A 15,022-nucleotide genomic window follows, 5' to 3' on the forward strand; every position below is an offset into this window, starting at 1 on the left:
ATAGGGATAGAAAATCGGTCGCTGGAAGTCAGAAAGTTAGAAGTGAGGTGTGGTGGTGCTCTCAGACAGCAGTGAACAGTGCAAAAAAAGTACCAAAAAAGTCGCCCACTTCTACCAATTATAAAGTTATTGGCTGAATTGGTTGGCAGAACTTACTTTAGTAAACAAATAGGTGATTTTAAGTTTGGAAAGAAAAACCATAAAGATCATTCCCAAACAAACAAAAAAGTCAAACGATATGCTGAAACCTCTTGGCATACGGGTTATAGTTTATCTTGGAATCTGCACATATTAATTTAAGAAATACACACTTAAAAAGCAGAAGGTCTTCACTGGTTTAATTGGTCAGCTTGACCCAAAATTGGTTAATTTCGCCTCTAGATGATTATCCTACTCTTTAAAAAAAGATAAAAGAAACAATAAAAAAAGAACATTTTTATTTATTTGTAGACGTTTTCTGGTAAAAGCGAGTGACTAAGAACTGTAGTCAGTGAATCATTCAGCATTTGATTTGCTGGTTCGTCCCCATTTCTTTCCCAACCTGGAGACTGCGCAGAAGGCGTCGGGGGAAAAGTGCATGTGCAAGCAGAACTAAGAAAGTTCGCAGACCCGAGGTGCAGGATGTCCCGTTAAGGAGAAAAAAATCCTGCTGAGGAGCAGAAGCAACACAAGCTGACGGGCTGAAAGGACTGCGAACGGCACTTACCGCACAAGATATACTGTTAACCAGAGAAAATGGGCTTTCCGACGATATTTAGTTGTCGTCGGAGTCTTCTCAAATTGTTTTTGCTTCACTTCATCGCGTTCCAAACAGTAAATGCTCGCCCTTCTCCTATTATCAGGTTTCCCGGAGACGATACCCCCAGAACAGACAAAGAAGTTGCTTTGGTAAGTTTCTGTCTTTTTTCCCCTCACGATATGTCTAAGTAGGTCAGACAGCAATGAACTGTTTTTACCCCTGGAGTACCAGAAATGAACAGGAGTAGTTTTCACATTATTTATTTCTTATTGCTCTAATTTTATATAAAGATACCCTAAGAACGCTAACCTATTATTTTGTGTTTTTATCCAAACTTTAGCATTATCTAAACAAGTTTTATGGATGCCCACAAGACAGATGTAATCTTATGGTGCTCAAGGATACCCTGAAGAAAATGCAAAAGTTTTTTTCTCTGCAAGAAACTGGAGAGATTGATGCCAAAACTGTAGAGATCATGAAAAAACCCCGCTGCGGTGTCCCAGATGTGGCCAATTATAACTTCTTCCACAGAAAACCCAAATGGCAGAACAAGGACGTCACCTACAGGTCAGAGAATTAACAATAACACACATGATTAGAGAGGCTATGGATTATGTTATAATGGGAGTGAGTGCCAATCCACTGTGACTCCAAATTAGTTCTCAAACAATTGCGGAGGGTTTAATCAGCTTGGCCTGCAGAATGGTTATGGCATTACCACTGGGTGTGATCTAATAGCTTTCGAGTTACTTGGCATGCTGCACTTTAGGAAACCGTTTACTGCACAGCACTATTTTAAAAATCTGTTGCTTTAACAATTGCCCATAAATCAAAGTTGTTGTACTGAGACATATTTGCCCCAGTCTGACCCTCTAAAACCGACCCCACCCTCTCCACAGCCTCCATTCCACACTACCCCCATCCACACAGTCTTGAAGTGCTTGCATCTTTATGTCTCGCTAACACCAGCATTCCTACACAGTATGTGTCAGGTCCTTTGTTTTCTTTCTGTTTGAGGTTTACTATGATGTGGATGTAGTTTATTTATATCAGCGGTTTTGCATGTTCTGATCATTCCAGCCTCTCTGTCTGTGTGTTTATAAGAAAGACTGGAAGCCAAAGACAATAACAACTATGAGATCTTAGACTGTTTTCAGGAAAAGGACTGTGTAGACAGGCATACAAATGGGTTTGCGGCTGAACATTGTTTCAGGAGGTGCTTTTACAGATTACTCATATTGGCCTCTTTATTTTCCATGATCTTTGGTAAAGAAAGGAGAATTTGCAACACTCACAGATTGTCCTGATTGGACAATTCAAGTCATGCTTGTTGTTTTTTTTTGTTCTACTCAATTTGTAGAATCCTGGGTTACACTCCCGATCTGGATGAAGAAGTCATAAATGATGCTTTCTTCAGGGCCTTCAAAGTATGGAGTGATGTCACGCCACTCACTTTTACTCGCATCATGGATGGAGAAGCTGACATCATGATTAATTTTGGCCGCAATGGTATACTATGTGTATAAACATCACACTATATAGATATTCCATTTGTTATTTGAAAACTATTGTACATCTGTACTCAGGTGGGTTTTTACGAGAATCACAATTAATAAAGAAATGTATCAGTTTTGTTTTATAATAATACGCATATTGTAAGACCTCAAAATACTCCTTTTATTGGATCTGCCACATCTTTGTAATAGAATAAAGAGATTGTACCGCAGGATAAAATTCTAAGAATGTTCCTATAATAATTAGCACGAGTCAATATTTAAACAGAAGCTCACCGAGTTCTAGACTAATGCTGAAGGAGCAAAAACATACACCTTTTTAAAGTAACATTCTTTTCAAAGTGACTCTACACCCCGCCATCCTGTATTTTAGGAATTCTTTAAAGACAGTGGGGATTATGGTATTAACCCAGGTCATTCCAAACATTCCAGCTAAAATAACCACTTGATATTTACCCACATTCTGTCTGGTCACAGCTGACTATATTCAGAAAGAATCTAGTAATTATAGGGAAACGCAACCGAAAATTGGCCACCGAAGAAGACATGGAATTGTTGCTTCAGAAACAGAAATCTTTGAATACATGGACAAATGTCACATCGTGTCTTAAGCAGTCAGTATACATGTTTTGATTGGTTAATGATGTCATCAATAGAGCATGGAGATGGTTACCCCTTTGATGGCAAGGATGGCCTCCTGGCTCATGCCTTTGCTCCAGGCCCAGGAATTGGTGGAGACTCTCACTTTGATGATGATGAGCAGTGGACACTCGGAGAGGGGCAAGGTAATGAAAGAATGCTAGTTACAAAAAGTGCATGCAGCAAAACCACCAGTGTCGATTTCTTAATTTATTTAGTTCTTCATTTTTTTGCTTAGACTGTTATGTAAAGTTAATTTAAAACTTTGTCAGGTGAGAATTTGAAATTGTAGAAACTAATATAACTTTCAGATGCTATTTTCCAAGCATCTTTTTCTGGCACCTGACATCATATCAAACTACAGCCATCTGGAAGCTAAATTAAAAAAAAAAAAAAATCTCTATTGCACACATTTGTATTCGCATCTATTGACCCAGATAGTTTTACTCCCAAGTACTTCCCCTTTTTTTAACATCCTTATGTCTGGATATTTAATTTGTGTGGAAATAATCTATAAACCTATTTTCCATTTCTCTTGGTGCTAGTCTTAAACAGATGAACAGATGAGGATCTCTTGGATGAACTTTTATTTTCTCAATATGTGTTTGTTGTTCATACTGTTACATACAAATCATTTGTACCCTGCATTATACAGTTTGGTTGGACATTTTTCAAAGCCTACTTTGAAACTGCTTTCCAAATTCTAGACAACAATATTTGCTTTAACTTCCAGGAAGATTGAAGCTTGCTATGTTATGTTAGCTTGCTTGCTATTATTATTACAAAAATTACCTTCTAAACACGTGTGAAACTAATGCTACAAAGTTTTATAGTGAATTGAGAAAGCATCATATGAAATCAAGCACCATAGAGCAAATATTCATATATCTTCACCCCTTTCTATACATAAGTATGTATCTATGTATGCATTCTTCGTTTTACAGTGGTGAAGGCGAAATTTGGCAATGCTGATGGCGAGTTTTGTAAATTCCCTTTCCTGTTCATGGGCACTGAGTACAACAGCTGCACAGCTCAGGGTCGTGATGACGGTTTCCTATGGTGTTCCACCACTTACAACTTTGAAGAAGATGGCAAATATGGCTTCTGCCCTCATGAATGTAAGCTTACCCAGTGGGTCCCTTTTTTGTTAAAGCATATACTATATGTTTGACATGCAGCTGTGATGTCTGTTTGAACATTTTGCTTTTGAAACTTGTGATTTTTGTGGCCTCACATGACCTTAGGCGTGATATGCCCTACTTGGATCTTATTGAACCAAACAAAACATTTAATTAGTCTTTCAGTACTGGTAAAGTAATACTTAATATCACATCATAGCTATACTCAAAGCTGTTCTGTTGTTTTTGAACATGAAGAAAGTAGGTTGGCCAGGAAAATGCTTTTTTTTTTTTTAATTTTGTTTTATTTGGAGTGAATTATGGAACATTTCTTCTCCAAGTTACTGCCCCACTTTACAACATGAGGCTTTGTCAAACATTTTGTTTATCTCTGTTATGTTGCTGTCCATGGTACTAACATGATCAGATGCTATTACAACTAACTGCCAAAATACACATGTTCAAAGTCATTTTATGTGATTAAAAACACGAGTAAGGCCTGTTTGCACTGGAGTTTTCTATTTTGTTAAACTTTAGTTTTGAAGTAAAAAAAAAACAGTTCCAATGTACCTATTTTGTTAATTCAAGTTTATTGTGTTCCCTTGTGTTACATCACTACTTAGTGATCAAGGGTTTTGTATTACAATTGAATTTCTTATTTTAGTTAGAAGAATGTAAAAACAAATACTGTTTTTTAATTTTATTAGGCCATCTGTAACTTCATTTGGTTTGTGATTTGCAGTACTTTTCACCCTGGGTGGAAATGCAGAAGGGGCTCCATGTAAATTCCCCTTCAACTTTCAGGGGGAAAAGTATGATGGATGCACCACTGAGGGCAGAGATGATGGTTACCGCTGGTGTGCCACTACTGAGGATTATGACCGCGACAAAACGTATGGCTTTTGCCCTGAAACTGGTAAGTGGTGTGTCATGTGTTGTCTCTTATTCACATAACATATAGCAAAATGAAAGATAATCACATCGAGTTGATGTCCACTTAGGTGTGCATAGCGGTCACGGTCTTCATTATGCAATAGCACTTAAATAAATATTTCACTAGCGGTGCTTTTTTTTTGATGAGCAGTGCATAGTGCCTTGCCATATGTTGGGCTACAGGAATTCTGCAGCTGCGGTTTTTGGTTATGCTCGTGGTGGGCTGAATAGCTATAAAAGTATTTTAATGTGCAGTAGCAGGGCCTATTTTCCATTCTGTCAGTGGGGCTTGTTTTAGGGTTGAGGTACTGGGGTAGGGAGAAAGGCATACAGGGAGAGGTACTACCGTTGGTGCTTTCATCTGATTTTATTTGATTAGGGATGAAGCTTTGCTGCAGAGTCCTGTGTGAGAACTTGTACCGAATAAGAAATTATATTCTTTCTTTCTTTCTTTCTTTCTTTTTAACACAAAACCACTCTTGCCAGACTGAAAATGATCTCTCTTTGAAAGAAAATCAATTTGGATGGGTGCATTTTGGTTGTGTGCCTAATGGATTAGTTATTGATGTCGTGTGTGTTGTGCCAGCTGCTTTCATCATGCTATTTCTGAACATCATCTGCACTCGTTTCATAATAACCCAAACTTTTCCAGAAAGAAAAAAAAATCCCTTTGCATAGTGAATTTATAAGATAATTAAGCAACTGAATTCAGTGCATATTTTGCATTTACTGTTTTGCATTTTGTTGCTGTTACCAGCAATGTCAACAGTGGGAGGCAATGCAGATGGAAGCCCCTGTGCCTTCCCTTTCACCTTCCTGGGAGACACTTATGAATCTTGCACCACCTCTGGACGCAGCGATGGCAAAATGTGGTGCGCTACCACCAAGAGTTACGATGATGACCGCAAATGGGGCTTCTGTCCTGATCAAGGTAAAAGAATTTGCCAGTGGTATTTGGGGATATTTTTCCCAAGATCCAGTGGATTGGAAGACACTGAATCTATCTTTTTTTTTTTTCTTTTTTTTTCTGTGGAAAGATAATAGATATTTGTTTAAATGAACTTGTTTCTAGGCTACAGCCTTTTCCTGGTAGCAGCCCATGAATTTGGTCATGCTCTTGGTTTGGAGCACTCCCAGGACCCCGGTGCACTGATGGCCCCTGTTTACACTTTTACTAAAGACTTCAGGCTCTCCAATGATGACATCAAAGGCATCCAGGAGTTGTATGGTGAGAAAAAAATGCCACATATAGTCTAATACCAATAAGTGCCTGGGAAAATGATTGTGTTGTCAGGGGATAATTTGCAGACCCCTTTAAATAATAAATACTGTGGTAAATCTGACAACAGGTGTGCCAACAGACAAGCCTTTGCCTCCAACCCAGGGTCCTGTCACTCCAATGGATATCTGTAATGAGCCAGTGATCTTTGATGCTGTAGCACAGATCAGAGGAGAAACATTCTTCTTCAAAGACAGGTAATCATCTCAGTTAGCAACTTGATGTATCTTTAAAAAAAAAAAAAAAAAAAAAGACTTCAATGTAAGAAAAGTCTGAAGCCCAGGCAAAGTGTTCTAGATATGCAAGCTGTAATGTTCCCAGTTGCTCTTTTGAGTCTTAAATGTGATGTAAAGGCTGAGTTTGTGAACACTGAAAGCACTGCCAAAGTCCTGTTAAATTTCCTGTCTGTGATCTGTGCGAAGAGCGATAAAGAAAACAAAATTGCCTGCTTCAGGCTGTATCGTCTTGCGTGACTGAAACACAGCAGCCTGCACCAACTGGATTTCACAATCCCATCACTGCAAACAACAACAGTTTGACATGAGGTTTCTTGTTAATTATGGTTTCTCTTTTTACAGTCTTGTGCCACTTGAAGATTACGGGCATATTGTTGTTTTGTGATATGACAATTAGTAAGAGTTGAAAACAAGCTATCCCTCTACTCACGCAGTGACAACCAAAGTAGTCATCATTCATAAACAGTCTACACTCCTCTTCTCCACCGGCGCCAGTGTCTTCAAAGTCATGTAGGTTTACTATGTGTCTGCTGGCTGACTCTGTAGAAAAGACGTTGCATAAAGTCCTGTGGTTCGGTCAACAGTCTTTGTGAGTCAGGGTACTTCCCGTAGAAAGATGAACAGTTTCATTGCAACAGCTGAAGTTTGTTACAAAGAGCTTACCCCAGTGGCATGTTACAAAAAGGAACTGTTAGGACAAACAAATGATGGGTTAGCTGTTGACATTGTTGACACAAACACTATAACTTCAACGTTAAGAGTTGCATATCCTGTCACAATCATTTGGAAATCAGCTAAGAGTAGATGCAAAATACTCAAGAGTCAGTTAGCTTGGCTTTTTTCACTGAGTTACAATATTTTTCACCTTGCTGTGGCTCTAGCAGAGAGTGTGCAGTGAACCATGAAACTTTGGATCAGTTGTTGGTCATCAAGTCAGCTGAAATGATCTTTTTCTTCCATCTGAAACATTATATATCTTATTTAACTGTTGGGACAATTTTTTTTTTTAAAGTGAAAATTTTATTTTCACTTTAAGCATTGTTGAAGTCTGAAAATGCACACAGTCACATTAATGTAAAGGCAAGCACAAGTTTCCGACATACCTCGGCTCTCAGGTCACCGTTGTTTAAATAAAGCCATGGAAAAATAATATCTTAAAAAAGAAATGACATTGTGTCTAAATGATAGGATGACAGCAGTGCTAAGCATCACCTACCTGGGTGGAATGTAACAGATGATTAAACTGTCATTTTGCAGAGAGATGGTATTCAGAGCAAACTGGTTCAGCTTAAGGTGGCTAAAAGTTCCATATACATATGTTACACTGAAATTTAGCTGAGCTGTAGCATTTTTATCACCATTGTGCACTAATCTAAGCTGTTGTTTGATGCTTTCAAACACATTTAATTCAATATGACGTGAATTTTAGGTTGCTATGTGAAAATGTAATCAAGCAAAGTTTAAAAGTTATTCTGAAGATCAGGGTGGGAAAATGAGGACAGAGTATTATGAAGTTACTGTAGTGAACAAACAGTATATCTCACTGAAATCTGGGATCGGTAAAGTTTTAGTACAGGCCTGTTGGTCCAATTTCATAAGTTGCCTGAAGGGCATGTCAGACTTGTATGCTGCAGAGCTCTGGTACATGCTAAGTTTTATAGCTTTACAGAAAGAGCTGTACCCTCTGGGCTCTGGGGCTAAGCTCACTTGACTCTCCCACTGTAAAAGTGGAATCTCTCATTCTGTTAGCTCAGCATATTTATGTTGTGAGACAAATCTTAACGTGACGCAATGAGTAATACTTGCAGCACTCCCTGAGCTCAGCATATAAGTGGGTCTGTCTGTCTTGAGGCTTAAGGAGAAGGTACTTAGAAAGTCTGACTTATAGAAAATGTTTGGCCAACCTGCTGGTTAGGTCTGTTCTGAAGCGTAAAACCAGTGGAGATTGTTGTGACTGTTGTGCAGAGGCTGGTGAAAAACTGTTAAGAAAGACTGCTGTTTTATAGAAGCACTTTTGTTGAATGGTAGTAGTTAAAGATAATGACAGTATAAAAATACAATAGGCCTCACAAACGCTGCCAAATACCTGTGACTGAACTTTGCATTTGAATGTTTCATTATTTTCTGACTTTTTTGGTGCACTTTAAACATATTTAGACTCAAAAATGATAAAGATCTGTTCTTCATCTACTTCATTCTTTTTCTTCTGGTTTGTGAATGTCGAATGTTTTCCTTTTTTGTGTACACCACAATCCGTGTCTGAGAGGATGTAGCATTAAACCCCACAAACCAAACTTTTTGTTTTACCATCATAACCCTCAAAGAAATACTTTGGTGTACTTTTTCCAGCTTCCCTGACAGATACTATTGTTACTCTTTCTTCAGTTTAATTCTTTCTATCTTCTTTTTTGTTTTTGCTCTGTTATACAATTTTAGTGCCTTTTCCACAATGCATTTTAGGCAAACTTATAATGTGGGTCAGTACACTGAGCCATTTAAATCAATGTGTTAAAAACTTATATTTCTCACAAAGCCCAGTTGCATTGTCATAATCATCAACCTGTATTTTTACACCGTTCAAACAGGACTTTGTTAAGAACAAATCCAAGATCAATGGATTATTTACTTCAGATGTTAGGATTATTAGTAATTACCCGTATGAAAATACAGGTAAATAAAAAAGAATAAAACAGACTCAGAGATCTAAAACAACAGGAGTGCTTTAGAAAAATCACTGGAATATTTTCTGTACGCGTATTCCCCTTACCACCCCTAGGCAGATCTTGTTTTTCCTTTTATTGAGTGCATACTGGAAGAAAAGAGAGGGAGGAAAGGATAAAATTAAGGCTCTGCTACAGACTGAAAACCCTCTGGATATTGTTAGTGCATGAACAGCAAACTGATCTGCAAGAACACAAATAAAATAATGACATTCGTAGATGGTTAGTTCAGACTGGAATATGTCTCATCTTTCATCCTGACAAATGTAACTTTGGGCAAGTGTTATGTATGCGCACTTCTATTTATGCTTGTTTGTAAAGTTTCATTCTCATCTTCACTTTATCATTTTGACAACTGATCTTTGTTTTTGGCAAATCTTTGTCTGTCTAAAAAATAGGTCAGTGGAAAAGAGTATGGTAAGCTGCTATTGTTGCGCAGCTGTGTATTGGAAATCCGGGCAAGATGGGTCTTGTTCCGCTGGCGTCTGCAGCCTTAGTCCTAACGAGAACCAGATGCTCATGAATCAGACCATTGTGGCTGGCTCGGCCAGCGAAGCACTTGCACTAAAACCCCAATCTCTTATACACACAGACACACATGCTTTTTCTCTCTCTTTCTCTCCCCACCTCCTCATCAGCCCCCTCGGTTCCTTTCACTCTTACTTCTTCACTCTTATTTCTTCCCTAGCCTGTCTAACTCATGATTGCTCATCCTCCCACTCTCTCTGCAGGTTCCTGTTCAGGTCAGTCAACTTTAGAAGCAAACCCAATGGACCAATGCTAGTGGCCACCTACTGGCCCGACCTGCCTGCCAAGATAGATGCTGCCTATGAAAATCCAGAGGAAAAAACAGTCTTCTTTGCAGGTATTCTGAGGAAAGCAAGAGACTTTGAAAAATGCACTTTTAGATCGGTTTTAATATTAACCCCGCACTTATAAGGTGATGAAGGAAACAGATGCATTACTTTTAATGAGTAATGAAGATGTGTCTTCCCCATTTTACCACTTGGATGCATTTCCCCTAATGGTCAGCCATTTCTATTACCTGAAACTTTAGGAGGCACCAGAATGTAGGGCAAACACTCTTAAGTGCAGTGTGGACTCTTCCAGCATGCTTATTAGTGGTTTATGAAATATTCACAGCATTTTACAAATATGACAACTTTCCTGAATACTGATGAGACTTACACGATATATCCATCAACTCTAAAGACATTAAGATGGTTTGGTAAATGTTCGACTTATTATCTCAGTGCAAAATTGGTTCATAGAGTTAACCCTTGTGTTGTCCTCGGGTCAAAAATGACCCCTAGGTGAATGGCAAACAAGTATATGGGAATGCTGAGGACAACACAAGAATAAATGATAAAATGTTGATTTAAAAGTTTAGTGATTTTCATTAGAATAACATATTGTATGTATCCTAAAAGTGAGTTCTCTTTTTAACTTACTCTTCTCTCCCAGGCAATGAAATTTGGATGTATAGAGCTGATCAGTTGGAGACAGGCTACCCGAAAAGGTTGTCCAGCCTTGGCCTCCCCACTGACCTGCAGCAAATCGATGCTGCCTTCAACTTTAGGAAGAACAGGAAGACTTACTTCTTTGCTGGAGACAAATTCTGGAGGTAAGGAGAGTTAAAGTTTGTGCAAAGATTTGCATTTAATGTAATTAAAAGCCCTGTGTGACTCGACCTAGCTCTTGCAATTGAGGTCATAAACTGTTGCAGTTGTAGTAACTCAACAGCTTGTAGTTTTTGCACATATGAAGCCGTAGTGCTGCGGACTTTTGTTTTATCTGGGAAAGTGCCATCATGTGTTTCTGATGCACTTTATAAGATGCAAACCAACGAATGTCATTCAACAACAGAGGGTCTTTAAAAAAAAAGTTAAATCATGGCTATCTCACTTCTATTGTGCATATTGCACTGGTCTGCAGGCTCTTTGACCTAAACAAACAGATACAGCATGCTGGCCATGTCCACAGTCCCTGTCTGATTGTAAATCGACTTTTTAGTGCATTTACAGCCACAAACCTTGAGTAACCGAGAGTAAGTCATAATAACAATGCAGCCAGAACAGTTTGCCCTAACTAACATCCTATGTTATTAAATAGCAATGATATTAGTCATTATCTGGCTGATGCGCACACCCAATTTTTAACAGGCTAAAACAGAGAGCAAAGCAAAGCAGCAACTGTACTTTGATAAAAGGACTGTGCATTATAAAAAACATTTTAAATTCTTTGGGTATGGGAGCGACCTAGTTAACAGTCTGGATTGTTACTCTACTTCTTTTACTTTCATTCTCTTCTCTAAATGATGCAAGAAAGGAACAACAGTTTATGATACTGATGGTCAGATTAGCTACTAAAGCTCTGAAGGCATCCTCTGACAAAAATGTCAATACACTACATATTTTTGGCACAGCATAGAGTTGTTCGGTGCTAAATTAATGCTATTGATGTCATATGTAAAACCTCAGATGTGATTTCATTGTTGTGTGTTTACAGATATGATGAGACCAGCAAGACAATGGACTCTGGCTTCCCAAAACTTATTGCGGATTCCTGGAATGGCATCCCAGATGGCATTGACTCTGCCTTCAGTCTTAATGGCATTGGTAAAATAATACTTTTAACAAGTAAATTTGACCAAAATTTGGCAGGAACAGTTATTAGTATGTGAATGAATTTGCTGTACGATTCATACCATTGTGCCATTGCTGTACTCTATTTTCCAAGCAAAACTGATTTCAAGCAAGATATGGCAGTATTTAGGGAAAAGGATAAAAAGCTACACCTACAACTTTGTTAGTTACAGAGCAGTGTAGTTCTTTCCACTGAAAACAATATATGAGTATAAGGTTTCATAGGTATATCATTTTAGAACACTGTCATATTTTAATTAGTACTAAACAGAAACAACAGCTCAAACTAAGGAGGAGAAGTTTGATTCCGCCACATTTCATGGCAGCCCATGCCAAAGGAATGTCAAGACATTTGACTGGAAAATATGAATCAACCTCACTATGGTAGGAAAAGTCACAGGTTCCCCAAAAGGTCTTATTTTCTGAGAATCGTGAATGTTTGTACCAGATAATATAGAAAGCCTTCAATAGCTGTTGAAATATTGGAGTCCTGAGCAAATGGGGAACTTCCTGACTCTACCGCTTCTAGAGCCATGGCTCCAATATGCCAAGAATATGCCACACAACTGTTGCTATGGTCTGATAACGACGCTAGTGTTTTTATGTGTGTGATTACTGTCTGCACAGCAGCATTCCTTCTGGTAAAATTGCAGGAAAATCCAGTCAGCTCTATCAGTGAGTCTGGCACTCTGCCTTTGTCAGTAAAACTCCTCATATACCAGAATTGAGCAAACAGTGACGCCTCCTAGGCAAAAAAAAGTGTTTAGAGGAGTTGGCTACACGAAGAATGTCAGGAAGGCAAATAGACCATAGGGAGTATTTCTGAAGTCAGGGAGTGATCAGTGGTTTTATAATGACAGAATTATTGCATTTTTTGTGAGTGAATATCACAGGTTAGTTTACACTTACTTTTACTGCTGGTGCAAAGTGCATTGCAGCCACTATGAGAAGTAAATGGTGAATTTTTAATGTGAGACCAACAGTAAATATCTTTTGAGATTCTCACTGTCAGCCATGTATACTTGAGGTCAGAGGTGGTTAGCAAATTTTTGCCTATGGCAAGCAACCAGGGATTTTTTCATTGCTTCTCTCCTAACATACAGACAGTGCTGTAAGTGTCACATAGCCACTTCCCCACACCGTAAACAAACATATTTATATAAAGAAGGTCTTTCACCCTCTACAGAGGCGCCTCTGTGTACTTCCTCTTTAGCATAATTCAGAGAACGCGAAGCTTGACTTTGGCTTCTGATTGGGTATTTTAATTCTTGTACGCTTCTACAGAAGCTTGTTTATTTCACTGTTATTGCGTGGTAGTGTGTTTGACTCGAGCAAATTTAATAAAGAAAATTCTCAGCTTAGTAAATGTTTTAAACACAATGTGTATTCTGCTTGTCTTTCACAGACTACAGCTACTTCTTCAAAGGCAACCACTATTTCAAACTAGAAGACAGCAGCTTGAAGATCGTGAAGTTGGGTGAAATCACAAAGGACTGGCTCGGATGTTGAACATTTCCAAAGTGTCTCACAACTAACTTGTGTAATGGTGACCTCTTGAGCCTCATGAGGACATTATTGTAGTATTGAACACAACTTAAGGTCGCTGCAGTGAAAACTGTTGTAATTTTTCTATCATGGCAACTCTGCACGCTTTCCTGCAGCCTGTATAACCGGTCTCCAGATTTGTAGAACGCCACCTCTGAACCTTCTTCGTAGGCTGAACATATGCAACTGGATCTTTGCTACATTTCTCTGTGACTTTGACATTTTATTTGTTATGCTGTTATGCAGATTTATTACAATATGCACCCCATCTTTTATTATTTTATAGATTTTTTTTTTTCCAAGTCAGACATCAGGTATGTCCACACTGCTTTAAATGCAGTGCTATACTGTGCTGGTCAATATTGCCTTTTTATACAAATTTGATTTCTTTAACACCATATGAGGAAATCATGTTGGCTTAGAATTATTTCAGTGTAATAAGTGCCGTTTTATAATTGTATCTGTTTAATTACTTTTCTCATTGTTGTGCACTACATTTGAAAGAATGAATTTGCACAATGTGACCGAAAATGGTGCTTTTAGAGATCGCTTTTTGCATATAGTCCTATATACATTATATTCTGTATAACTATGTCTGATCGGACTACTTAGTATCCTCTGGATGTATAAAAGTAGTATTCCCAGACACATTATTCTTCATTTGGTTAGCACTTTGTTTAGGACTATACAAGGGAGTGGCACAATAGGAAGACCAAATTATTCCCGTGTCAACTCCATGTTACGTTTCCCTACACTAACGGTACAGAAAGATTAATGGCACAGGTTGCCTCTAGAGGCTGTATAGGTTTCATGCATAATGGAACCATGACAAGAGTACCGCAGTAGTATTGCTTAATTATCTTTTTTACATGTTTTTTTTCCTTGTGATGGTTTGTTTATGCTTTTTGCACTGTCATCAATAAAGATGGTCAATATAATAAATCTACAAAGTTGTGAATGATTAGCCATGATATGTGATCCTTATGCGCTAGGTACCAAAAAAGAAAAGTGGGAGATCATATACCTGAGCTGCGTTAGTGCACTGCATACATACTCTTGCAACTTAAAGATCTGAATATAACACATTAGTGGTAAAAGTAGATCTATAATGCTTGTGTCATGAACTTACACCAGTGTTGCTCTGTCATAGAGTTCATCTTTATGATATATAGTAATGCTGGCACTTCTTTAAATTTTAAGGTTCTATAAGTAGCAAGCGGGCTAACTTTAAAATAATCAGATATAAAATTCATTGAATAGAGCAACCTGACTTTATCTAAACCCCTAGAAAGACTATAATTTGTTATGAAACTGTGCCATCTTGTGGACATTTATGATAAATGTATAGCCTTTGCATAAAATCAGTTATTTGCTCGTTACACCGCGATCGTCCTAACTTTCTTTAGCGTTTACTCCCCCGGGAGTCCTAACCAGTGTTATTTTATCAAAGCACACAGCCTACGAGACAATTTTAATCTTTTCCTATCTGAACCAATTTCTTTCGAGGCGTCTAAATGGGATACCACTATATTTTAGATACTGTCGAAAGGGTACTGTCTAAAGTCATTACCTTGCAAATGTAGTGACAGTGTACAAACGTTCACTTAACAGTCTTAATTCCCCACTGCACAGCACGCACGGCGGAGGTGGAGCT

At 38.2% G+C, this 15,022-nt stretch overlaps 1 protein-coding gene across 1 annotated transcript; it reads left to right on the plus strand.

Annotated features, from left to right (window-relative positions):
• Positions 1–557: 557 nt before the first annotated feature.
• Positions 558–14,326, plus strand: mmp2 (matrix metallopeptidase 2). The gene is made up of 13 exons (XM_087849778.1): positions 558–888; positions 1,080–1,306; positions 2,100–2,248; positions 2,910–3,038; positions 3,837–4,010; positions 4,753–4,926; positions 5,701–5,874; positions 6,016–6,171; positions 6,293–6,419; positions 9,910–10,043; positions 10,643–10,802; positions 11,687–11,796; positions 13,229–14,326. Exons 1-13 carry the CDS (start codon positions 736–738, stop codon positions 13,330–13,332), a joined length of 1,971 nt encoding a protein of 656 aa, XP_087705904.1. The 5' UTR covers positions 558–735; the 3' UTR covers positions 13,333–14,326.
• Positions 14,327–15,022: the final 696 nt, after the last annotated feature.

The sequence above is a fragment of the Neolamprologus brichardi genome, chromosome 1 (genome assembly GCF_056152115.1).
Source record: "Neolamprologus brichardi isolate AB-2024 chromosome 1, ASM5615211v1, whole genome shotgun sequence".
NCBI classification, from domain to species: domain Eukaryota; kingdom Metazoa; phylum Chordata; class Actinopteri; order Cichliformes; family Cichlidae; genus Neolamprologus; species Neolamprologus brichardi.

Coding starts and splice junctions, on each gene's coding strand:
- mmp2 (XM_087849778.1), top strand. CDS start 736: ATGGGCTTTCCGACGATATTTAGTTGTCGTCGGAGTCTTCTCAAATTG. Junction 4,927..5,700: donor TGGCTTTTGCCCTGAAACTG/GTAAGTGGTGTG, acceptor TGCTGTTACCAG/CAATGTCAACAGTGGGAGGC. Junction 10,044..10,642: donor AAAAACAGTCTTCTTTGCAG/GTATTCTGAGGA, acceptor CTTCTCTCCCAG/GCAATGAAATTTGGATGTAT.